Source organism: Gobio gobio (assembly GCF_949357685.1).
Source record: "Gobio gobio genome assembly, chromosome: 15".
Taxonomy (NCBI): Eukaryota; Metazoa; Chordata; class Actinopteri; order Cypriniformes; family Gobionidae; genus Gobio; species Gobio gobio.
Window position 1 is genome coordinate 24,661,838 of NC_137108.1, and position 25,852 is coordinate 24,687,689.

Here is a 25,852-nt window from a genome sequence, read left to right on the forward strand (position 1 = left end):
AAAAAAATTGCAAATTTAATGCACTAACTAAACTAAAAATAAAAAGCATTTACCATTGATTAACAACCTCATAACTCACAGTAGGTTATCGTTAAAGAGAATGGGTTGAAAATAAACTAATCTACAAAATTTCCCAAATATTCCATAATTTTTCCCCAATAACGTATTGCTGTCTTTGAGATTCTTGGAAATATTGATTTTGAAATAGCAGCTATCTTAAAAAGGCTTATAAAATGTTGAACCAAGTAGATCTCAATTACTTTAAAAAGAACATCAGTTGTTAAACTATAATTCACATTAACAGTGATCGCTGCACTGCTTGTCCTGTTCCACACCTGTGGTTTCTGACATGCTCCTCTCGCGGATGTCTTTGCCCCCTGGAACACCACGTCCCTCGCTGCTGGATTTCTTTCTGTCCTTATTACACCATTTCCAGTCAGGATGTGCCTTAAAGTGTGCCTCCTTCACCTGTGAATGTGTGGCAGAAACATTTACAAAGGGCTGGAATGACTTAATGGGGTTTATTTAGGCGTCCCAACATCTGAAAGTGTAAAACCGTTTGAGTAACCTGAAATGCGAGGTCGTGGTATTTTTGTTTTTCTTTGGGTCCCAAGGCATACCACCATTCTCCAAGTATCTTGCTGACAGTGCGGTTGTCCTGGTTTGGGTGTCTCTGATGAACCAGTGCACGATGGCGCTTGCTGAAGATCATAAACGCATTCATGGGTCTCCGGATATGGTCTTTTTCCCTCTGTAAAGTGAAAGGGTAAGAAAGAATGAGTGAATGTGTCTGTGCGAGAGAGTGAGACATTGTTTGTTTGTTAAACTGATCAAAAGCAGAAGTAAAGACACTGTTACAAAAGATTACCATCTCATATAAATCCTGTTGTTTTGAACTTCCCATTAATCTAAGAATCCTGAAAAATGTTTTACGGATTTCACAGAAATACTAAGCAGCACAACTGTTTTAACATTCTTGAGCAGAAAATCAGCATATTATAATGATTTCTGAAGGATCATGTGACACTGAAGGCATCACATTTTTAAATATTTGTAGTATTTTTGATCAAATGAATGCAGCCTTGGTTAGCATAATAGACTTATTTAATCCACATTAAAAAGTCTTAGCGTGCCCAACATTTTGAATGATAGTGTACATGTGTAAACGTTTACCTTGCCAGGACTGTTTTTGTCATCTTTGGGCAGTGCACTGAGGGACTGAGATCTACGCTTTCCAGGAGACGCAGAAATCGGCGGATCAGGAAGAACACCGGGGAAAAACCTAGACACAAAAATCCCAGTTAATATGAAATGTTAACAGAGAAGAACCAGCAGGGATCCAGAAGTATGCGTTGATTATCCCAGTATAATACTATACTGATCATCCCAATTTCATCTCTACTAAACATGCAAACAGCTCACTCTCTTTCTTGTTTACAACAAGGAATATTATTCCTCACACTACAAGCCTCACTGCAAAGGAAGCATTTGATCCCAGCTGCCTATTTCAAACAAGCATGAGAATCCGTCATCCTCAAAGTTATTTTATTACCTGCAGAGACATTAGAATGATGTATTTCTACTTGCATGCACATGATTTTGAAGATGGATTTTTCTATTAAACAAGCATTTGGGTGTTATTTAACTGATAATTATTACACTGTCACAACCGTCTAGCTACTGTGGCCCAAAACAGGCTCAAAAGATCCTCCAATTTCACTCTTGCAACCCTCAGGGCCCTTCACTGTGCCGTGAAACAATACAGCAGAAAGCACCGAGCCAATTACTGAAAACTGCAATGCACAGTGTCAATGAGCTACTGCTTTGCAGCCCACCGCCAAAACAGAAAGCACAGAGCTGTACAGAGTACGTCTGTAATATTAAAGAGATGAATGCTTCACAAATGTCAATAACACCTTAATGCAAAGATAATACAATAAGCTTAATGGGTGAAACGCATTTAGGAGGAACTGTACCAGATGACTTGATTATAAATGGAGCAGAATTGTATATATGAATTATAAGGGAGAGGGAAAAACAAGTGAGGGAAGTGTATTCAGATGACAGTTCATTAATGTAAACGCTGCTGTCATTCATACACAGACACAGGAGAAAGTGGAATGCTTTTGTTCTCTCTTTCTTTTGTGGTGCCATTTTGCTGTTCTTTCCACACACAGGAATACCAGCAACAAAACACATTCAAACAAAATGACGCATCTCACACACAACACTCACGGATCATCCACGTCACTTTCTGTTTCACTGTCAGGTCTCTCTCGCTCCGCATCCTTCTCTTTCTCCGGGGGCAGTTCATCAGCGGAGGGAGTGGGGCGTGAGGAAGGGTTATGTGCTCCCTCTATAATCTCCTTCAGCAGCACTGACCCACTCTGAGACTCTGAAAGTGAAAGACGAGTTATTCATTAAAGCATCTTTAATGAAGCCCTCCAATCTGGCAACCTCGGGGGTCAATCGTTGCACTGGGTAATGGCTAAATTACAGAGGCTAGAGTTACAGAGAGTCGCTGCAGATGTGACAGGGGAGGCTAAATACATAACAGAATTCGGACTATCCCAGGAAATACGTTTCCAAATGTTTTTAATATTGACCACAAAAGGTTAACAAACACATTTGTAGCTCATTTTGGAATCAGACGATGGCTGTGAAAAGTAAATTACCTTTCTTCAGAGAAGCTGTCTGCGGATGACTGACAGTTTGTTGGCCCTCACCAGGTTGAGCCGATGGATCTGATTGGGTGGGTGCCAGGAAAGGGACCAATGAATGCCAAGGAAACACTGGAACCGATCTGGGCTCAACATTAGTCCACACTACAGGAGAAAAATAACAAAGTATGCATTCAAGCCAGTATTGTCACCAAGCAATAAAGCATATCAACATACAAATCAAAGCCTGACTAGACGTATATGAATATAATAATATTTGTACCATTATCTGCTTGGAATAAATAGATGTCTCAGTATTTACTTATAATGTTGATGATATGTACACATTAGTGTCACTCTCCATAATATCCAAACCATTAGTAAATTTACAAAAGCCATCAAAATGGAGGAAGACCAAAACATCTCATATTATTTAAGATGCAGGCTAACAAGTAATATTATTGTTGTTAAACCAAGCTATCACACATATTTAAATAGTATAAGAGTAAATAATGTAGCTTCAGCACAATTTTGTTTCACGAGTGTCGCACATTACAAAAAAAAAGCCTGACTGTCATGAATACAGTAAGTGCATGATAAAATAACTTTCAAATAAAATGATTTAGCAACAGAATGTTCACGCAGTTATTTTGTGATGACGTTACAACTACATAGCCACTATTTACAAATACTTTATTTCGGCTGCAAAACAGTTAATTTTTTCTTCTATAGGTGAAAACAAATTCAGACACGTTGAGTAATAACGACTGACCAAACATGCTGAGTCCTTGGCGAAGATACTGCGGGCTTTCCGATGAAAACATGGTTGAATAAGAGGCTTGAAATGCTTTTTTTTAACAGGAAAAACTTCACAAACATGTAATATTAAATAGAAGTACTGTTTCAAACGTGCATCTGGTATAAGGTAAAAACAAGTCCTTGCGATTAAAAATGAAGTATCCACATGGCGCTTTTCCCAGACAGGTGATGTTGAGTCCAACGATGAAAATAAACGGCCATAATCGATGCTGCCAGCATCCGTCTAACGTTACTCGAGTTTCATGTTGGTACCAAATGTTCTTGTTATTATGACATGCCGTCGTGTATTCACACTAATCTTTAGTTCATGATCACGTCCTTCTGTATTCTCTGATTTATTGGCTCAGACACCACATCACATTCGAGTAAAAATGATGACAGCGTGCTATCAGGTATCGCGGCACAGAAGAGAGTAAAGCGACGTTCCACCTCCAGGCACGCGCAGATTATAACAAATGATGATCTTGGCGTTAAAACACTTTCGTGTACACGGTCACTATTATATTGACTGCTGAGGTTCGAAACGCGGAAACGAGTTTGGTTTTATTAGGATGATGTAGTTTATTTTTGGTCCCGTTTGCCCCCTCCTCGTCCGAGCTTGTTTACATTGAAGGATAGCTGCGGTGGCGAAGGAGTTAAGTAGGCCTCTCGGTCATCCTCGGGCTCGAGTAGTGCAACAGTCCGCGACCTGAGCTCACCTCAGCCCAGGGGGATTTACATGTACAAGATCACGATTAATAATTTGGCAACAAAAAAAATATTGAAATGTATAAAAATAAAAGACTAATACAGGCATTAAGTAAGCAATGCCTAAAAACGTGAACACGGTTATCTCAGTAAGTCGTCGCGAAAATGGGAAGCCCAAATCTGCCAATTTAGCAGGTTAGCATGGCCATGGTGCTACTACACCCGCAGTACGAGTGCAATTTATTCTTTGGGTTGCGACACAAAACGGAAGCGATTTTCTATTTAAAAAAATTAACGAAAGATGATAACCATCAGGCAGGGATGTGATACGTATCAAATGCTTAACAATAAAAGGCCATATGTAATACACATCTGTCTTTTTCACGTGGTCACTATTATTCTCCCGGGCTGTCAGTGCACTTTATCAGATCCACATCCTGTTTCACGTCGGATCCAAATTCATCAGTTTGGCGCACAAAGCCTGGTTGCCCGACTATTATCTGATTGATAAACGCATAATTACATCCTGCATAGCATACAAGCAACCGGACTCATTCTGTACTGCCACTTTGGTTTAGGGGCTGCATTTGGGAGATCCGGACCTGGTTTCAGCAGTTCAGTTCCAGATGGGTCCGTCCCCTCGGGAACGCCCCTGGTCTCGCATCCGCACCGCCGGCCGCTACCACAGAACCTGTCCTCATGTCACGGCGCCAAACTGTAGCACTACACGAAAACACCCAGGTTTTAAAAAAAGGAAGAAACGACCGTGTCCAGCAGTGAGAAACTACCAAAGCCAGGGGTCTCGGGTAAGAAGACAGAGAAATAGGCAAACAACACCTGTGCAGTGAGCCAGACCAACAATCATTAGTTACACTGTAGTAGCACTGTAGCTGTTCGTTGTTATTACTGTTCGTGATGAACAGAAACTCTTCCTTTTCCCCTAATTTTGAGCTAGTCTTCGCTCCACTGAAATGCTCTACACTTTGCTATAAATACTAGTTTGCCACACAATTCCACTTTTGACTATATCCAGAATAACAGCAGCATCTCACATTGTCAAAGAAAACGAAACCCCTGTAAGTTAGATTGTACAACCGCACGCTGATCCTCTATTCCTTAACGCAGAACGCATCGTTTTGTCTTTCTCTCCTTTATCACTTGATCTAGTTCAATCTGAATCAGGGCTTAAATACGAAGCACGTTTCTCTCAAACTGAATTCTTGTTGTAGCGACTTCTCTTTTTAAATGCCTGCTCCGACACCCCCTCCCTCGCATACACCCCGGCCCCAATAAGTCTCATCCAAAAGGCTAATCGTGCAGTAAACTCCTCGCCTTCGGCTCTGACACACTCGTGGAACTAGAAAGAAACCCACTAACAGATGACCAGTGCGCGACACGGTCAAACTCCGCCGTGCCCTAACCCGCCACGGACAACAGCGGGGAGATACAAAACAGAGAAGAGGTGATCCGGCGCAACGCTGTTGTGATGAAATGACGGGTCTTAATTGCAATAACAGCCCCTAAAGTCCAGCGCGGTTCTCCTGCAGCAGGGTCACTTTCCGATCCGAGGCGACCCGCGGCGGTTTACGCGCGCGCTCCTCCGTAGGTGTTCGTAGTAAAGAAGTCGTTGTCTCATAACATCATTCCGTTGGCCACGACTCTTCCCTCGATTTCGCTCTCCTCTTTCATTTCGCAAACCCGTTCTTTCTTTCTCTTTCCCTCCCTCTTCCTCCTGTTGTATAGTAGGCTGCCCTCTTTCGCTCTATCAGCGTGTCAACCTCGCCCAGCCCGTGTGACCCGCCTTTTACTCTTCGAATGCTTTCTTAGATTGGTCTACGACGCAACCTATCGTAAGACAATCCGATACGCTGATTGGTGGGAGCGTGCGGTGGAATGTCAGTCATATGCAAATCCAGCTTTGCCTTTCGCCGTCTCACTGGCCGCGGCTGACAAACGAGCTAATGAATATTTAACACGCGAGAGAATCTGGGGCATGACTTTACGTGGGTTCTCGTGATATTTGGTCCCACGTTGACGCTGCCGCGGTAAAAGAAGCATTCAGGGATTTGTGTTTATTATGGGTTACAACGAATGCGTTATTTTAGGACAGATAAATAAGACTCAAAGGCATGTGACAACAAATTCTTACTAACCTCTTCATAACAGTAGTTAAGATGTAATACTGTTTTTGTGGTGATTTAAAAAAAGAGGGCGCCATAAACACGTAAATATTACATCTATTTACTAGTACTTTTAAAACAGGCAAATTTAAATTCTGTTCATCCACATTAAAGTAAATAAAACAAATGAAAACCTAAGTAACAAAATACATTTAACTTAAATTTGGTGTTGAAATAACTTTTTTTTTGTTGCTAAAAAACATACATACAATAATGTTTGAGAAACTTATGCAAAAAATGACTTGAGGAAACTGAACATGTCAACTTCCTCTCACACTAAAGCCACATCATCTGCAGTCAATGTGAATCTGTCACAAGCATTACCAACAAATGCAAACTGATATCATTACTCACACAATAAACTCAACCTGTATAGCAATGCATTTCACACATTTTCTACACTTAAGTTCACAATATACAAGTTAGCTACGGTCATCAAATCTGATTGACTGAGCTGATTACCAAGAGTGATATTTAATATAGCAGCACTGGAATGTAACTAGTTTGTATCGCTCTGCTGGTTTGTGTTCATGACGTTTGATATTAACTTATCGTGTGGTATAGAACTGTTGTATAATAGCAAACATCAGACTTGTGCACAATTGTGCCGATTGACAGCTGTAATTTCTTGCAGCCGTGCTTATATCATGTGAATTAAACACCTGCCTGCTATTATGCTTCTGAGTAGTGAAAAGTGAGGGCAAGATGGTTTTGGCCTTTATTGCCTAGTGTGTTGGGTTAAAAGAAAGCAGGACACAAATAAGATTTGTCACTGGTTAGAGCTTTTCTTGGAGACCATACAGCTGTACATACGTCACAAATGTTAAGTAAACAAGAGAGAAGTATTCTTCGCATACCATTGTGTTTTCCCCAACTTACTAAAACTTACTAAAAGCACAGCAAACTTTGTTTTGGTTGTGCGCAGTAATATAGGTCAGAGAATAAACTCTGTGACCATGGTTACTGCCATCAGGACATTGACCAGTGAATTGACTGATAGTGGTTATGTCACAGACAAAGGTGACTGTAAAAAACACTATTATCAGTGTCTGTATACAGCTCTCAGGCAGCATGACAGGGGCATGCTCACAGTGCCTGTAAGTGTCAGCGGGCCTGTGTAGGTCTATGTGTGTGTGTGTGTGTGTGTGTGTGTGGAGTTCAGTGACTGGTTTGTTTGTATGGGGCAGAGGGCTATTGGCCTTGTGCCCAGTGTCAGCCAGTCCCCTCACAAACAGTCACGCTACAATGGGGAACATTTGTGTGTGAGAGCGAGCGCAAGACATGAGCATGAGACATAAGCGTAGTAACATTTTCCACACAAACACAGTGGCCAAATAATATTAATCACATAATATTACCATCTGAGTAATACACTCCACTCTATATTTATGCCTGAAGATTATCCTACACATTACATACACCAGTATGAAACTGAAAGACACTCAAAAGTGGATGAGAGAAAAAAAAACAGTGGTGCTGGAATGTTTGAGAAAAGAGAGGGAAAATGGGTGGGAAGGGGAAACTGTGCAAGTCAGGCGAGTAAAAATAGAACAAGAGTCATTCTATGGAGAAGGAGGGGAGGAGGGAGTTGTGAAAGTTGTGAAAACAGGGCCTCGCTCGCTGTATGTGGGAAGATGGTAATCGAACGGCAGGAAAGGAGAGACAAAAAAAATCTGCAAATTGACTAAGAAATAAGGAAGGATGTTAGAAAACGTGATGATGTGGACACACATATTTACACAGTCTCAACTAATGTACTGAAATCCTTGCACTTCATAATCAAGTGAGAAAGGGTTATCAAGAGACATGTCCCCTCTATATAACCCAATGTCAGAGCAATGGGAGGGGCTACTCATTCTCAGCCACTCAGCTTGTACTGAGCTCCTGGCAACAGCCAATGAGGTGAGGCCAAAACCTTCCAGCTCAGACTATGATTATAGTAAACAAGTTCTTAACTCTTTCCTTGCTGACTCCAGCGATAATGACTCGCAGCAAAATATAACATCACTGACTCTACTTCTAACTTTTAATAAAAAGGACGTATCTAAAGACATGAAATGCCAGTAAAATATCAATAATCAGCAGTTATTCAGTTATGAGCGACAGTTATCACAGAGATGGGTGAAGCTGATTAAGGGTTAATAGTGTAAACCCAGTGCTCCAAAAACCTTTCCTTTCCTCTTATCCAATCATTGTTTTTATGTGATTAAAAGACAATCTCAAAAAGCCCTGTTTCCATGGCAACAGCTTTATGGGTACTGTTACTCATGCCACTTTGGTGACCACTGACCATGGCATCTACACACATGCACACACACACACTGCCCTTTTGTAAGATATTTATATCACTGCTGCCATCTGCCAGTACCAGCATTCCAGCTATTTTCCAAAGGACAAATGGAGGGGAAAATAAATGAAAATGGTGGCTAACCAAAAATCCATCATGTTGGATTTCTGCATTTATATCTGTTGATTCACTTACACATAATATTTTTTACCACAGCTAGGAATGTCTGATAGAATCTGGTGTAGGTCCATGAAATGCACCACAGATAAAAAAAAAAAAAAAAAAAAAGGGAGTTATGAAACTGTATGCAGGTACGTTTCTCGAGTGCCTGTAATAGCACACTCTTCTCACATGGGGGCAGCACCGTTCTATGAAAAAAAAAACGAAGGCAATCACAGCTCTGGCAGACACACACTTGAGTGAAGGAGAGATTACAGCCAGAGACGGGGGCTTTTATGTGAATGTATGTGCAAGAGTCTTACGAGAATACATTTTTAGATCCTGTGATCTCCCTTGAGATATAACATAGAAATCATAGAAATCAAAATTTCCGTGAATACTAACATGCACATTAAAATCTAGAATGTGAGGGAAAATGGCACAAAATAAAGTAATGAAAATATACTGTATAACATGCTGACTATATGTGTAATTATATAATTGATATGAATGTATGCATGTTTGTGTTGTCATGGAGAAACCTTCTACAAAGAGGGAATGGCTGGCATTCCCGGGAAAACTCTATGATCAGAGAAAGAACAGCGAGACTTCTGCACTGCACCAGAGAGAGAGAAAGAAAGATAGAGAGTGAGAAATAGGTGAGGGAAAAGAGTAGAAAAGGCTGACACAAATAAGTGGGTGAAAAGAATAAAGAGAAAGAGAACGAGAACAGCAATGATGAAAAGGGAGACACTGTTCTACCATATTAGTGATAAACATTGCAGAGTTAGACTATACGACAGATGGCAACTCAAAACTCTGCACGTAAATGGGAGAGATCCTGTTGTACGTGCTATTGATGCAGAGACCTATCGGAAATGCTGTATCAAATACGGATCAAATTATACTATAGCTCAAAATAAAAACACAGTCTAGAATACATTTAATTAAAGTGATGAGTTGAAGTTTGAAATGTGCAACATAAATCTGATGTTTACAGTAACTGCTCTCAGAATCTGTGTTATAGTACAGTTTTCCAGTGATGGTAAAGACATGCATATTGTTAGTATTTGTGACGGCTCTGGTGAGAAGTACATCTGTGTTTGCAGAGAGTGTCGATTAAATGATACTGTTAATGTTAATGTTTGGGCTTTTTGCCATAGTAAATGACAGATGAGAACAAACTTGCAATTATTGTGTTCAGTGATTCAAATACATTGATATAAAGATATTTTATCTTTATATGCAAGTAATATTTTTTGTATATTCAAACCTGTAGATGGGAATGGTATTTCTTCTCTCCCAAATCTGTTGTATTTATTTTTGTAAATTACATTCTACATTATACTCAGAATCACTGTATTCAAACATATGCCCTGTTATTATTATTAGGTCGGCACTGTCATTTTTTTTCTTGGGCCATGATTATTGCATTACTAGCATAAAACTCTAAACTACTTGTCAAAATTTATTTGTATGTCTTTCAAGATAATGTAGAATATAATCCATAACTGGTAAAAAAAAAAACACACACACAAAGATCTGTTCACTCATGATGCAGTGATGGGTTGGTAAAATGTATTAGAGTATTTTTTCTAAAATAATTTGAAAATGTTTATTTTCAGTTGTGAAATAAATAAACTAAAAAGAGCTTTGCACTTTTGGGGAAAATAACAAAATTAGGATGAAGCATAAATATGGACGCATCTTGTCTTTCATCCTAAACATGCACATTCACTTGCTACGTAAACACATCTGAAATAAGATCTCACACACACACACACACACACACACACACACACACACACACACACACACACACACACACACACACACACACACACACACACACACACACACACACACACACACACACACACACACACACACACACACACACACACACACACACACACACACACACACACACACACACACACACACACACACACACACACACACACACACACACACACACACACACACACACACACACACACACACACACACACACACACACACACACACACACACACACACACACTTATGAGGACATTCCATAGGCATTAAGGTTTTACTGTACAAACTGTATATTCTATACCCTAACCCTACAAAAAAGAAAACTTTACGCAACTTTACATTTTTAATAAAACATTGTTTAGTATGTTTTAAGATATTTTAATTATGATGACTCAGGAAATGTCCTCATAAATGTTTACCTGTAATCCCAGTGTAATACCCATGTCATTATACAAATGTGTTTCCTCATAAATCATATAAACGCGCACACGCACACACGCGCGCGCATGCACACACACACACACACACACTGTTGTATGGAAACGTTCCATAGAAATAATAACTTTTATAATGAACAAACTGTATATTGTAACCATTAAGAATAACCCTCACAGAAAACTTTCTGCATTTTTACATAAAAATGTCTGGTATTACTATACTATATTTGTCCCCATAACTTAGGGTTTACCACACACACACACACACACACACACACACACACAGCAGATAACAAAAGTCAAAACAAACAAACAAAAAAAAATTATCTTCAAGAAAAAAATAAATGCTGACTCCTCAGTCAAACAAACTGAATAATACAAATGTCTTTTTTAAATGTATGAATTTGAAAAGATTGCCAAATATCATAAACATTGGCACCGTTGCAAAATGTAATTTATATGTACCACAATCAGCTGAGCAGCTAAAGAAAAGCATACAGTTCAGTATATTCTGTAAAAATTTAGCATGACATTAAAAATATATTAATAATTGCTATTTTCAGAACAATATTTATAATTTACATTTTAATGATTACATTTCAGGGTATTGGTCCCCTGTAATGCTTATAATCCTTTGTAGGTTAATTCCATTAAAAAGATAAAGGGAAGATACTATGAATTTAGGGATTAATTTTCTTTTCAGCAGGTCTGCAGTCTTGTTATACAGACTATGCTGTGTGTGTTGTCTCTCTGTGTTAACGTCCTTCTTACGAGCCTGCGTGTCAAGGCAGGCCTACAAGATCAGGCCTAAATCTTTACAAAGGCCCTCTTGTCATTTCACAACACACACTCCATTTCCCTCCATCACACCGTGATCACAGCTTAAACACCACACATTATATATTTTAACCCACTAGCATACAAGATACATACAAACAACTTCCACCTATAATTGACACACTGTTATGTCTGTATAACTGACATTCTCATTTCTTAGCAGGCACATAGACAACTGAACACGTAGATAATTCATAAACACTTCAGGTTAGTCTTTTTTATCACTTTACTTCACTTTCTCTTTTTCCCATGTAACATGTAATGACCATGTTTTGAATATTGTGCTAAAGACAGGACTGCAAATGTCACAACCAGTGCAACGTCTAAACGAACCCACCATTACAGCAGCTGATGATTACAACCACTGCAAAATTTAAGACCCAGCAGAATACCACTATACCTACTTTTAATGCCAAAGCATTCATTCCTGAAAAAAACAGACGCTGAGCTCAATTTTAAGAGGCAATATATATATTAATCTAGGAATAAAGAGTCCTGAAATATTTTCAAACTTCACTTAAATTCACTTAAATATGGAGAAATATAGTTCTCTTATGTATATATATATATTTTTTTTTCTTCTTCTCTGAAACTTGAGAAGTCATGGAAAAAGAGGTAAAATAACGTCTTTCTTTCTTTTTTATCATTATGCAATTTTAGAATCTGAAATACAGCTGTGAAAATAAAGACTAAAGAGCATTTCAAATAGCTAGTAAAACAATTGCATAATTTAGGGAAAGAGTAATGTGTCTGAATTTCCAAATGGGGACTGTTAGTTAAATTATCAGGATATTACATGAAAGTTACATTAAATTACTTGTGAACTATAGGTACACTAATTCTGTACCTGAGAATGGGTCAACCACATCAGGGTTCCAGCACAGGACTGGCCTAAATGTAATTTTTTTTAAATAAAAAAACAAAACATAAATAAATAATAATAAAATACCCAGGCCAGCAGCTCTGTATGAAAAGATTTTGACCAAGATAGAGTCTTTAAACCAGATTTCAAAGGAATATATGTGGTGCAAAAATCTAACAACTAAACAATTAACAATTAAAAAGATACCATATGAGGAATGGTGATAGAAAGTCAATGCTGTGGGACTGCTTTTCATCAGCAGAAACTAAACGTCTCTGGTGAAAAATACAGGGAAATGTAAAAAAAAACTACTACGGTACTACTACTAATAATAATAATAATAATAATAATAATAATAAGTTATATGAACATTTTTAAAAACTGAAGCAGGATCCTCTTTGTAACAATACAAAACATTTATGCAAGCATATTTTAAGCATTTTCTTTAAAAAAAAAATGTTTTAATATATAAACATTTTTAATAAAACAAAATAAATGTTAAATACAATTATAATGTTCAGTGCTTTCAAATAAAAATATCACAAAGAAAAAGATGAGGAAACCAGTTAGGGCAGATAAGCATAAATATCCTGTTTAAAAATATCCTTATTTTTCAGAAATATACTGTTTTGTAATGACAGGGGTCTCAACTAATTTCCAATCTATCTCTGCTGACAAAAAAAAACATTCTTGAATATTATTTTGTCGAACCTAGGTGCTTTAACCAAGAACCAAAGAAACATCCATATTACAACACAAATTAAACATATACAGGTATATTATGTAAGGAATAATGTACAGTTAGCCAGTCATTACTGAGTGAGAAAAAACTGACAGAGCTAAATAATTTTTATGTAAAAGGAATAGTTTGTGGAGTGAAACAAGAAGCTTGAAACTACCAGTCGCCTATAGGACAACAATCAATTATACAGTTTAACATATTGTTAATACATACAAAACGTTTTGCAGAATGAGATGAGTAACTACTCAGAATCCAAGTATTCTTGTATCCTCAATATTCTAGAGAGCCATGTTTTATACGGAATTTGATGAGAATGAATGTTTTACAATATAGTAATGTTTTTTGTCACACACAGTATTACATTGATCTTATTCCATGGCATTGGTGAATGTTTGGTTCTGATTAGTTAAAAGGTCTGGTTGGTATTGATTTTGAGGTGTTAATTAATCTCCAATAACTGCAGTATCTTCTATAACTTAAAGAGAGCACCCAAAAATGAAAATTATTTCATCTTTTACACACCCTTTTATCATTCTAAATCTGTATGACTTTCTTTCATCTGCGGAAACAGAATGTTGGCAAGCGAACAATTTCGGTTACCATTGACCTCCATTTTATGGACAAATATATATATATTTTTTTATGTTCTACAGAAAAAGGAAAGTCATACCAGTTTAAAACAACATGAGGGTTAGCAATTTACATTTTTGAGTGAACTCTATAACTTACTACAGTTATTGAAGATGAATTAAACACCACAATATCAAAACCAATCAGACCAGACACACCAACAGTGTGGTAACTGTGTGAGTGTGACCAAAAAAAAACTATATTTATTAGTATTTTACTTCAACAAAATGCTTAAATCAATAAAACAGTTTTGCTACTGAAAAGTTACATGAGTTCAAGAAGAGCAATGTTAACCCTTTGCCATTGATAAAATTAAACTAATAACTTCTACATTAATTAAGTCTTTAAAACACATTTTGAAAAATGACATTCAATTTGTTGTGACATTTTGTGTGCATAGACAAAAGTTGTTAAATAACGGTGTATCTTTATTCTCTAAATTGTTTTGATTTTACATTTTCATTTAATCGTTTTGACATGGCATTTTCTCATGTGTTATTATATAATTGAAGTAAACCAACATCTGCCCAGGGAATAACAACTTAAACTTTGGTGTTAGCATTAAATGTAAATATAGAATTCTCTTACCAGTTCCAGGTCGCCCCATAATGATGTCTTTGCATGGCACAGGATGCAAGGTCTCTGTGGGAAGTATGAGCGGCAGCAGGGCAGTGGGAGCAGGGTGACAAGGGACAGGCTGCTGCAGCGTCACTGGGGCACTCTTATCTTGTCCCCCTCCATCACCCGCACCAATGAGACCAGGCCCCTGGACAGGGCTAGGCACTGATATGCAGGCTAAAGTGGCGCTGGATTGCGTAGGTAGACCTGCAGGGGTTGGGTTTGGAATGGAAGAGGTAGTAGACACTAGTACAAGAGTTGAGGTGGGATTCTGCAGTAAGACAGATCCATTAGTGGAAGCAGCGTTAATTGGAACGGGAACCTGTAGTCCTGTCTCTGGATGTACACCAATTTGGCTGTTTTCTGTGGAACTGGTCCTGTCCACCGCTGCAACTCTAGCCAGTGGGAGTTCTGTAAACTTTATTAAAGGAACCTCAGGATTTCTCACTATTACTGGAGAGTCTCTCAAAGGCTGCTGGGAGACTGTACACTGTGAACCTGATTCTAAGCCTAGGGGAGAAGCTGGTGGGGAAGAGGCAGTGGTTGAAAGCAGTCTTTGGGGGTGTGTGACAGTAGTGGTCTGTGGAGAGATAATGCAGAGATTTGTTACAAGGGAAGGGTCACGACAGCTTGGTTCCTGATCGGGTTTGGCATATTCCTGCATCAATGGAGTTGGGGGAGGTGGGGCATCCGTCCTGCGTTTGCCTGGGCTCATAGGTACAGTGAAGGTTAGACTGGTGTGGAAGGATGGCACAATCCCAGACAAATGTCTGTCTTTCTCCCTCTCTGTGCCTCCTGTTCCATGTTTTGGGACACCACTGTTGGTACCACTTGCGTGTTTGTGGCGGCGAGGTGGCAAGACTGGAGAGGCAGTAATAGGACTGAAATTTGCAGGGTGAAAGCCAAAAAGTGGTGAAGCGGATGGGGAAGGTGTAGGTGAGAATGGGGACTGATTTGAAATTGGTGAGAATGAGGGTGTTACAGACCTTGAGCCTAGGGATACCAGCATAGTTGCAGCCTCACATTCATCAAAGTCAAAACGAGAGTAATCTTGAGGAACCAGTGATGGCAAGCCAAGACGTGGACGAGAGTCAGTACCTCGGCTGCTTGTCTCACTACTGTCGCGAGAAGTCTCATCCCAATCAAATTCACTGCTAGCTCGACCCCGCAGATCTGAAGGGGTCACGGTCCCTGAGCTACTCTCTCCACCTCCTCCACTCCCTCTCTCTCCCACTGCTCCTTCCATTTCTTTGGTACGCATGGAGAGGTGACGAGAACAGTAGCCACGACGTTGGGACTCTTTCATGCAGCCTTCTCGTGAGCACAGGCGCCGCCACTGCTTTCCATTGAACTTCTTACGAATTCCATTAGGTGTACAAACCACATCGCCTTTCTTGTATTTCTGTTGGGCAGCTGACAAAGGTGTCCTTGATCTTGAGGAAGAAGCAGAAGAAGAGGCAGAACTCCCTGGAATTGGGGTAGAGGTCTGTGAAGGAGTAGGAGTCTTTTCCAGAGGTGTCAGAGAACCCCTGGAGCTGGGGGAAGGAGGCACAGAGGGTGGCATAGGGTGAGAGATTCCTCCATCAGACCCTAAAATTGCAGGTGAAGGGGTTGGCTGTGGACTTCCTAAAGATGTCCCGGAGATGCCTCGCACCACTGTAATTGGACTTGGATACCCAGGAGGTTTGGAAAAAATTTGTCTGTGCTGATTAGGCGCACAAGCTTTTGGTCCCCCTGAGACTAAGTGTCCTCCACCATCTCGAAGTGGTGCCATGTTAAGCCGCAAAACCTCCATGTCCACCTCTGGAGTCTGCAATTGCTTTCGCTCGTGTTCTCTTTCTCGAACTCTTTCCCTATTCCCAGTTCCCTCATCCTCCGTTCTAGCTGATAAAGTAAACATATTGCTTGCTACCATCACAACTGCAGGTGAAGATGACAGATGTGTGCTTCCATAGTGATGAACCCCTGTGTGTGGGGATGGGAATCTGCAGTTCTCCCTGGGAGTACCTGCAGTTACCAACTCCATTCCCTCACTTAACTGACATAGTTCCCTCTCCACTTCTATCTCCTCTCTGTGCTCTCTCTCTTCTCGTTCTTTCTCTCTCATAACCCCATCCCATGGCGGAACAAGGAGGCGCAAGTGTTGGCGGGCAACACATACAGTCTGTGCACTTGATGTCTGTCGCGTCTCCTCATTGTTACACCTCTCCTTCTCCTCCTGCAAAAGTACCATGTAGGGGCAAGCTGAATGAGAGTCTACCTGAGCAACCACACCTTCTCTGTAGCACTCCCTACCGTTATTTCCTCCATAAGGCACACAAACACGCGTCCCAACCTCCACAAGTTCATTTCCTGGGGGCGGGGCGTCTAAAATGAGGTCAATGGGTTGGTGTGGACGACTTACTAAAGTATGAAATGGATATGAGAGCAGTGTCCCATCCCCATTAATCTGCAACTCTACATTCAGCTGCTCTCTACTGGACCCACGCACCACACCACAAATAAATACACATTCCTTGATCAGCTTCTCTTCTTCCTTTAAATTTGTTCTTGGTTGTCTACGTGCTAGCACCCTTTGGTTTTTCAGTCCTTTAGCTAGTGCTTCTGCTATTGTTGCAGACCCTCTCTGCTCAGTTTGTGTGTGATTGGGGGACAGGAGGACAGACAGGGTTGAATTGTTGGACAGGTTGAATTTTCTCGACACCCTTACATGGTTACCTGAATTTAGCTGCACACAAGAGGACTCAGGTACTTCGAGATCCACAGAATGTTCACTGGCTGTGTCTGTGGATGAGGAGCGCACAGAATTTGGGGCTTGCTCCCCATATCCATCTACTTCCACCGCTTGGATCACCTTTTGTCCTTCAGAAGGCACCTCACTTTTCAACATATCACCCTTATTTCTATCTCCTTTTGGAGCTTCTGTGCTTACTATTTTGCCAATTTCTCTCCTCCTATTCTCACGGTTGTCAGAATCTGCTTTAACCAAATCATCTCTGACCACGGGAGTAGTGCTCTGAGAAATGGAGTTGTGTGGAGAACTTAGATGATTGCTATGAAGAGTGAATTGGGCTGCAGGGATCAAACTGATGGGAGAGGTACTGGAAGCTTGATGTTCATACATGTATTTCTTCTTGGGCACCCTGGCTTTAAAAGTGGCTGTTTTTCGACTGGAGGGTGTGGTAGAAGTGTGGTTGGCACTGAAAGAGTTGCTTTTATTTAAACTATTGGCTGTATTATTTGTGTTTTGTGTGTTGCTAGGAGTGCTGTTTGCATGTTGGTCGCTACCTTTACTGTTTGTGCTAGTATAGTTTTGTGTGTTTGCGTTACAGATGTCTGTGCTATTACTGTGTACATTTTCATGTGCGTTGCTGGCTATCTTGATTGAGTCTGCATTATCTGTTAAATTGTTAGTGTTAATGTTCCTGGGGCTTTTTGCTTTATTCGTAATTACTGCATTCTCTTCGGATTTTGATGTTTCCATTGTCCTTTCTCTTATTTGCTTATTTAACCCCTCACTGTTTGAGATGTTGCTACTGTTGATATGCTTGTCCTGAGAGCTATCTTCTTTGGATGGAGTGCATTTCTGGAGTGAAGGTGCAGGCGGTGTTGTTTGTGAATGTCCTTCAAGCTTTCCCCCTCGTTTTCTGCCTCCTTTTGCTCTTGTTGATAAAGGAGAACGTCCTCTCTGTTTCTTTGGTGGCCTCATCTTTTTTTGGTCTGGCAACTATTTATTTTTCCCCCTTTTGTATTTTTTCTCTTCTTCCGTTTAATTGGCTCTTTCGAGGTTTCTCCTCACAACAACCTGTAACAAGAAGGAAAAGAGTCAAAGGGAGACATTTCCTTTTTATCAATACATAGTGATTGGGAAGATACTGCTCCGAGTGTATGAATGTGACCAAACAGTAAAGGTAGTGCTGTGTACACAAAAATGTAAAAGACATCAAGTCATCCATCTAATGTCTATATTTAGGCAGATATTTAGATAAGATTAAAATTATTTATACAGGTTTAAAAGCTACCGCAAAACAGAAGACTGAGAGGGTGCTAAATAATAACACAAGCAAGCTTTATGCAACAAATAAGTTATAAAAAAAAAATATATATAAAAAAAACACATTATAAGGAAACCTTCAGCAAAGGACACACTCTCTCCAGTACACCAAGTACTGAGGTTAGATGATCAAAGCGTATTCATGTAAAGTTAAAAATGCTTTGATTTTTTTAAACAAATTAAACAATGATTGAAGGACACGCTGAAAGTCAAAATTGGTTAAAGTCACATTTCAATCAGTGCCATTGTGAATAACATTTTATGGCAAATTTAGTCTTGATGCATTGTGATTGACATATGACCTCCATGGTGTGCAGAAAAGATATTAAGTCTTTCTAGATATTTTGCCTATTTTACTATTCTGTTCTGAAACGGTGCTGTAAATTTTCACATTATATGGGTAAACAGTTTGTAGGTGGAGGTCAGTGTTAAAGCTTTTTTACGATTCAAGGTTATGGTTTCATATTATATAGAATTTAATCAAATGTACATTTAATAATAACAAATGTATAATTTAGACGTTTAAAAATATTAATCCACTGTTGCCATTCTCAGGGACAAAGTCACAAGGGCCCAAAAGAAAACTATATCCACGACCACATCAATAGGAAAAATTTATTAGCTGACATGCATAAAAAAAAATCTAAAATGCTTGTCAAAAACAAAACACTGTTGGCATTTTAAATAAATATAGTAAAAACTATAAATGTTTATCATTTGAAAATAAATGTTTCACAAATATACAAAACACATTCTACAGAATATAATTTTTTTGTCCATATTTGTCTCACCCATTTATTAAATATGGTAGCATTAAAAATTCATCAAAGTGTGCAAAATCATTTTTTTAATTACAACCAGTCACATTTAAAAGAACATGGGACCCTCAAAAAAAAAAAAAACCCCTTGAAAATTAATCCACCATTAAAATGTCGGATTTTTTAGCCCAACTTCCAAAATCAAGATAACCGGATTTTATGGCATATGATGGCAGTTTAAGCTCTGGATTCTGCTGCATTAGGCACGACAGAGGTTACTCTTATTCATGTTGGCTGCCGAAAACAAATACAGCATATATTTCTGCTCCTGAGTGTCTTTAAATTAAAAAAATTATCAATATGACGTCAGTAGACCTGTCCTGTATGCTTGCAGTCTAAATAACGATAATTATAAATAATTTGTCGAGAATGCTTTGTAAGGGATGTGAATATTGTATGTCCTATAATGTGAAGATACACCAAAAGCAACAATCAGCGTGCACATGCAGTGAGGGGGATCCTTAGCATCCTTCTGCGTATTGGGATACTGTGGGCGCCCCAGTGTGTGTGTGTGTGCGCGCTTCTTCTCTCATACCCACATCACATACTACACACACAAAACAGACATATTTAGCATCTGCTGTCACGCTACAATACACAAACCTGGGGAAAATCAGGCTCAGAATTCAGCAAGAGAAAAAAAAAACACAAACATTCGCTCCTTTACCAACCAGTCCTTATGCATTCGTACACACAAACACGTGTGTGAAATCACACTCCTCTTCACTCAGATTCTCACTCTCTCTACTATTGCACACTCCCACCCACTCACAAAAAATGTGCAAAACGACACTCCCACACAAACAAAACACGCACAGGATTTTCCTGTGAGAGATGGCTTTAAAAGGAGAATTGGGGAATTCTTTGAGTCATTCCAAGAGACACCCCACCCACTGTTCCTAGTGACCTTATACTGTTTATTTGCAATGGAGAGAGATTTCCTTCCTCGTTACTACATGGAATATTATACAGAAAAAAAATGTATTAGGCTTAACCCGAAAATCAGGATCACAGTATAAACAATCTTTGAACATTCAGATGGTGAATTTGAGAGAAAGTTTAAATGGTTAGTTCAGAGTGTGACTGTGACAGCATATTATTCTGGGATTTTTTATTTATTTAAATAATGCATAGTTTTGAATTACTTAAATGCACACATCAGAACACAATGTACGAGTTTGTGTGGTACCAACTGTCAAACAATTAAGCCAGATTCAGAGTAAATTCCACTATTATCAGCTTTTTTTCTCTCAGTGTAATTTTATATCATGTTTCTCCTTGTATTCTCACTGATGAGTCAGAAGGTCTTGGCAATGTTAAAACAATAAGGAATGTGTGAGTGTTCATGAGTAGCCAGTGTCTTTTTTGGGACGTCATAAAGAAATAATGGTAAGCAAATAATGGCAAAAAAATACCCAAGGGCCGGACCTGATTCAGAAACTAAAACAGCTTAAATTAAACAAACACGCTAAGAAACTGTCAATTTAAAATAAAGTAATTAAGCTTATATGGTAATAAACTCGTATACTACATGATCAATCTTTAAAAAGGAAGTTGCTCACTGGCAACATACCCCAATTTCACCTCAAAAAAACTTCTTTATTACATATTTCAAGGACAATATTCAAATTATATAATATAAAAATGGAGTTAACCTTTGAAACAGTTGGTTGTGCATCACAATATTGTTTTAGAAGTTTATATTCAGTGAGAGTCACCCAAATATCATTTAAAATAAATGATATATAAAAAATAATAAAACAAGCATTAAAACAACTATGGGGATGCACAACATTCATGTTAATAAATATGAAAGCATAACTGGGTCTCCCAAGCAATAAAGCTATTGTATAGTGTAAGTGTATGATCATCTTTTACACAATAAACTCGGAACATGTCTCACTTGTCCTTGGTCTATTAATATACGATAAGGGAAGTTGTTGCCTAACTGATGTAGAGCCAACATGACCCCTTACGTTTGCATATAATTTAATACCGCAAATCATCTTTCAACTTCTTATTTATGGCTGACAGAATTCTGAAAATTATGCCATGCCCATGATCAGAAATGTATCACAGCAATCTGAAATATCACATGGTCATATATATTCTTCTCAGCTGTAAAGCATAAGTGTGTTGTTAAAAAGTGTAGCTCTGATTGCATAAATTCAGAAAAACCCTGCAGCTTCTAGAAATTCCTGCTCAGGAAACTCAAAACCCCATGGATGATGTCAAACTGCACAACCTACAATCTGGGAAACATGTGACCTTGAACAATCCACAAAATCACTATTTAGCCAGAGATTTACGTCTTTTGAATTTGAACCACAGATAATTAGCAGGAAATTACATTTGATCATTTAATCACTATCATCTCAGGCCTTTATAGCTTCCTTTGTTGATATTTCACATAGAAGAAATTTGCTTTTTAAAATCTGCTGCTTTTCAAATCTGTATTATAGAATGTGCATGCTTGACAACTTGCCAAGTTGAGAGCGATACTAGAAGTAGTACGACTGCTGCAGTACTTCTCCACGAGTTAAATGTAGATTTATATCAATTTAATAGCTTCACATCATTCAATTTTTAAAACACTGGAGCAATAATATAACGTTCCTTTCAAAGAAATGTAAATAAAGGCATGCCAAAACTTCTAAATATATAAAAATGTCAAGATAAAATTATTCAGATGTGCTCATTTCTAAGTAAATGGGGAAAATACAGACTAGTGAAGTCGTAATTATGAAGTATCTAAAAAGGATTTTAAAATGATATCATAGGACCTACTCTTAATAATACAGTAATCAAATGTAAAAAAAGATTCTAACATAAAACTACAGAAATATGTGATATCCATCTATATGTTTTATAATTATAACTAGACAGGTTAGCATATTTTGAAAAGATTTATACTACAAATGAGATAAAACATTCAGATATTTAATTTGTGCAACAATAGTCATGCAAAACGGCACGCACACACACACACACACTACTCCTAGGTCCACTGCCCGTGACTGTGACAGCTCTGACTCTTATGTATGTGACTAGTACAGCTGGTCAAACGAGGTCTCAGCATTTTGGATATTAGCATGATACCTGTATTAAAGGTCTAACTAAAGCAAGAAAAACTCGGACGTCAGCCATATGACAGACGTCCAATCCAAGCACACACTCCGAGCGGAGTGTTTTCAGCTGAAACGTTGCTGTGTTATACTGTTATGTGAACATTGTAAAACCTGCAATCCTCATCCTCAGGCCAACAAGAACTGTATTCATTACAACCTTAATCCACTTCAAAACAATTGAAACACGGATACGCTTGACTTAAATTGATAAGATACATTCAGCTGTCACTGAACTACCTTGATCCTAAAAGGTCAAATGATAAATTTCAGAATTAACAAAAAATATTTCTCCTTTATAAGACTCTACGAAGCCATTTGTTTTCCCTTCTCAGTCATTATTCAGAGAAGCTATACATTTATTAAGGTGAATCAACTGAGCCAGAACATATTTCAATTCACCCAGATTAAAATGTGATATTATGAATTTAATATTGAGCTTTAATACTGATATTGCACCATTATTAATAAAAAAAAAAATCTAAGCCTAGATATACTGTGCGTCACACACCAATGCCATGCACAAACACGCAAGATCACACATACACACTCCTCACGGTGCACCAGTTGTCAATAGAGCCAACTGTTTGTGTAAAAAAAAAACAAGAAAATACAACCGTGCATCATCTATACACTCTTTGCCCTCAGGGGTCAATGAAGCACCTGTCTATATATTCGAACTGATGTGCGACAGGGTAACAGAAAAAGGGGGACACAGACTCACACGCAGTGGTGATGCCAGTATGCCAGCCTGTCACACTACTCGGATTTAATTGAAGAGTAAGTCTTACAGTGCATCCCTCCACCGCAGTGTTACCAAGCAAAATAAACATAAAAATGCAGATTACCAAATAAAAACAACAAGAAAACACCCACGACAGTGACATACACCACAATATGTGCAATCTTCAAGTCGACGATCTTCCCACTCCACAAAAACACATAGCGTATCAACACTCATTTTGTGCTCATTCACAGATTGTTCTGCAAATGTGCATTCTGGGGCATACAGGAGGGTGCAGGGCTGCAGCAGTGCAGTGCCGTGCAGCTCAGGGGCATGCATGGGTGCTATGACTTCCTTCCTCCAAAAAAAGCCTGTCCATTTCCAACTGTATTACCTGCTTTATTTGGACTTTCAAGTGGGTCACCAAGGGGGTGTTACAGTCACCCACATGAAACAGTAAAAACATGGAGAAACTCAAGAGACGACATGCACAGGGGCATCAGGGGCACACGCCACGCTTTTTGAAAAATCAGCAGTCGAGCATCCCAAAAAAATACCCTGCAAAAGAGTTCTTCAAACAATTTCAAATCAGTAGCTAAAAACATGTACGGTATATGGATGCTGAAGCAGTACATGTAGTGAGTGACGTAGAAGCAAGGCTGCCCAAAACAACACTCCACCACCATCAGTCAGACATGGAAGCATATCACTCATTTATCCACCATGACCAAAAGTGGCCAATGTCTCAGTGGCACAAACCTACCATTACCAAAAGCATACAAAGTGGCACACATGACCTGATGAAAAATGAATTGACGGATGGTGTTCATGCATGCAGGCAAACTGAGCCATCATTATGGACACTCTCTTTAACAGCAGAGTGCATTGTGTTTACGTGCATCTCTTAAGATGACAAAATCTCAGAGTAACATGAACCCACTTGTGTCAACACGACTCTATTCAAGGAGGCCCGTGAGGGCTGAATGGTACTTTTAAAATATTTATTCCAATATTAATTGATTACAAAATTGTTGTTCGGATTAAAGCCTGTTTTATTATTCTATAGGGAGGTATTCCGAAATGTAAGGGCTGTGAGGGGAGACGCTGAAATAATGCACAACAATAAAAAGCGTATACCGTCCGAGTGCGCACGAAAGCCGCCGGTGGTAGTACTAGTACTCGCAGCGGTTCGCAATGTCACGGCACGGGAGTAGTACTATGCCAAGGACTCGCAACAGCTAAATTAGACACGCAGGGCCTTGTAAGAGAGTAAAAGAAAGATTTCAAATGTGTTCAAACACACTCGTACTTACGTGCACACTACGCAAAGGTTGTTCATGTTAATAAGGACGTACCGTGCAGCAAAAGTTGCAAATTATCCACCTTTACGAGCCGTCCTAGTAGTGAGCCGATGGCAGCGCGTAGTAAGTCCGAGTAATAGTGTCGGAAACGGAGTGAACTATTAATTTGTTTGTTTTTACATTGACGCCGTGACGTTGTTACTCGCTAGTACTGTAGGTAGTGCAATCCTTCCTCGAGCGTAATCCTGCCAGTGCGTAACGCAGTGCATGAGTGCCAGTCTGCTCAGCTCAAGTTGCTCAAACTCATGCCATTCAGTCAAAACAATTGGGAAAGGGATGAGTTTTTGAATCACCCAAAAGCTTGGTTTGAACGCGGTGTTTAAAACATTTGACGAAGTTTAACTCTGCATCCCCACCCCCTCCCTTCTTCTTGCTCTAGGTCCTTCCTTGATATTTTAGTGAGCTGGTTTGTTCTCCATTTGTCTTTGCACACAACAGTCCTTTCTAAAACACGGGTTGCCACTCATATTAGCGGTGGGTTCCTTTGAGTAATAACTACTTACCAAAGCAGCAGAAATACTCAGGAGGTAGCCGATGAATTTACGGTGCAAATTGCAGATGGGCTCTCTCCTTTCGTCTGAAGTGGCGTGCAGCATCCAGCCATGTCTTCTGTCTGTCTGGAATTTTACTTTATATCGGTCCTCCGTAAAACATCTTCGCCCCCCTCCCAACAGCAACTCAGACAGGGATTAAAAACTATATGAATCCCTTTTCCACTACAGTCACAAAATGGTGAATGAACCACTAACAGCTGGCCAGCCTGGCCAATCAGCGCGCACTGACAGATACAGTAGCCTATGGATGTGACAGCACAAACTCAGAGGCGTTGCTCAGTGGCTTATTCCATTTGATTGGCAGGCGCTTTGGGCCAATCGCAATGAGGCTAGATAGCAAGCCGGCGCTCGCTCCAAAAGTTACAGTATCCAATGAGAGCGCTGGGAACCATAGGAACAGGGTGTGGGCGGGCAAGAGGGAGGTGTTCGAGAAGCGCTGGCCAATAACGCGATACGAGTCTTCGCTCCCTAAATAAAGGTGCGTGTTTACCAGACACG

The 25,852-nt window shown here is 39.3% G+C and overlaps 1 protein-coding gene across 2 annotated transcripts in view; it reads right to left on the minus strand.

The window, feature by feature from the left end:
* cicb (capicua transcriptional repressor b) overlaps positions 1 to 25,524 on the minus strand; it is a 42,817-nt gene extending 17,293 nt beyond the window's left edge. Inside the window, exons 1-7 of one of the 2 annotated variants that reach the window (XM_079837635.1) lie at positions 25,304 to 25,524; positions 14,689 to 18,523; positions 2,676 to 2,825; positions 2,236 to 2,395; positions 1,174 to 1,282; positions 569 to 751; positions 336 to 468 (exon numbers count right to left, since the gene is read on the minus strand). In XM_079837635.1, coding sequence (XP_079693761.1) covers positions 336 to 468; positions 569 to 751; positions 1,174 to 1,282; positions 2,236 to 2,395; positions 2,676 to 2,825; positions 14,689 to 18,427 — 4,474 coding nt within the window. In that variant the 5' untranslated portion in view covers positions 18,428 to 18,523; positions 25,304 to 25,524. Of the gene's footprint in view, positions 1 to 335; positions 469 to 568; positions 752 to 1,173; positions 1,283 to 2,235; positions 2,396 to 2,675; positions 2,826 to 3,432; positions 5,961 to 14,688; positions 18,524 to 25,303 lie in introns of those variants that run through there. The other variant, XM_079837636.1, reaches the window with a different exon arrangement.
* Positions 25,525 to 25,852: the final 328 nt, after the last annotated feature.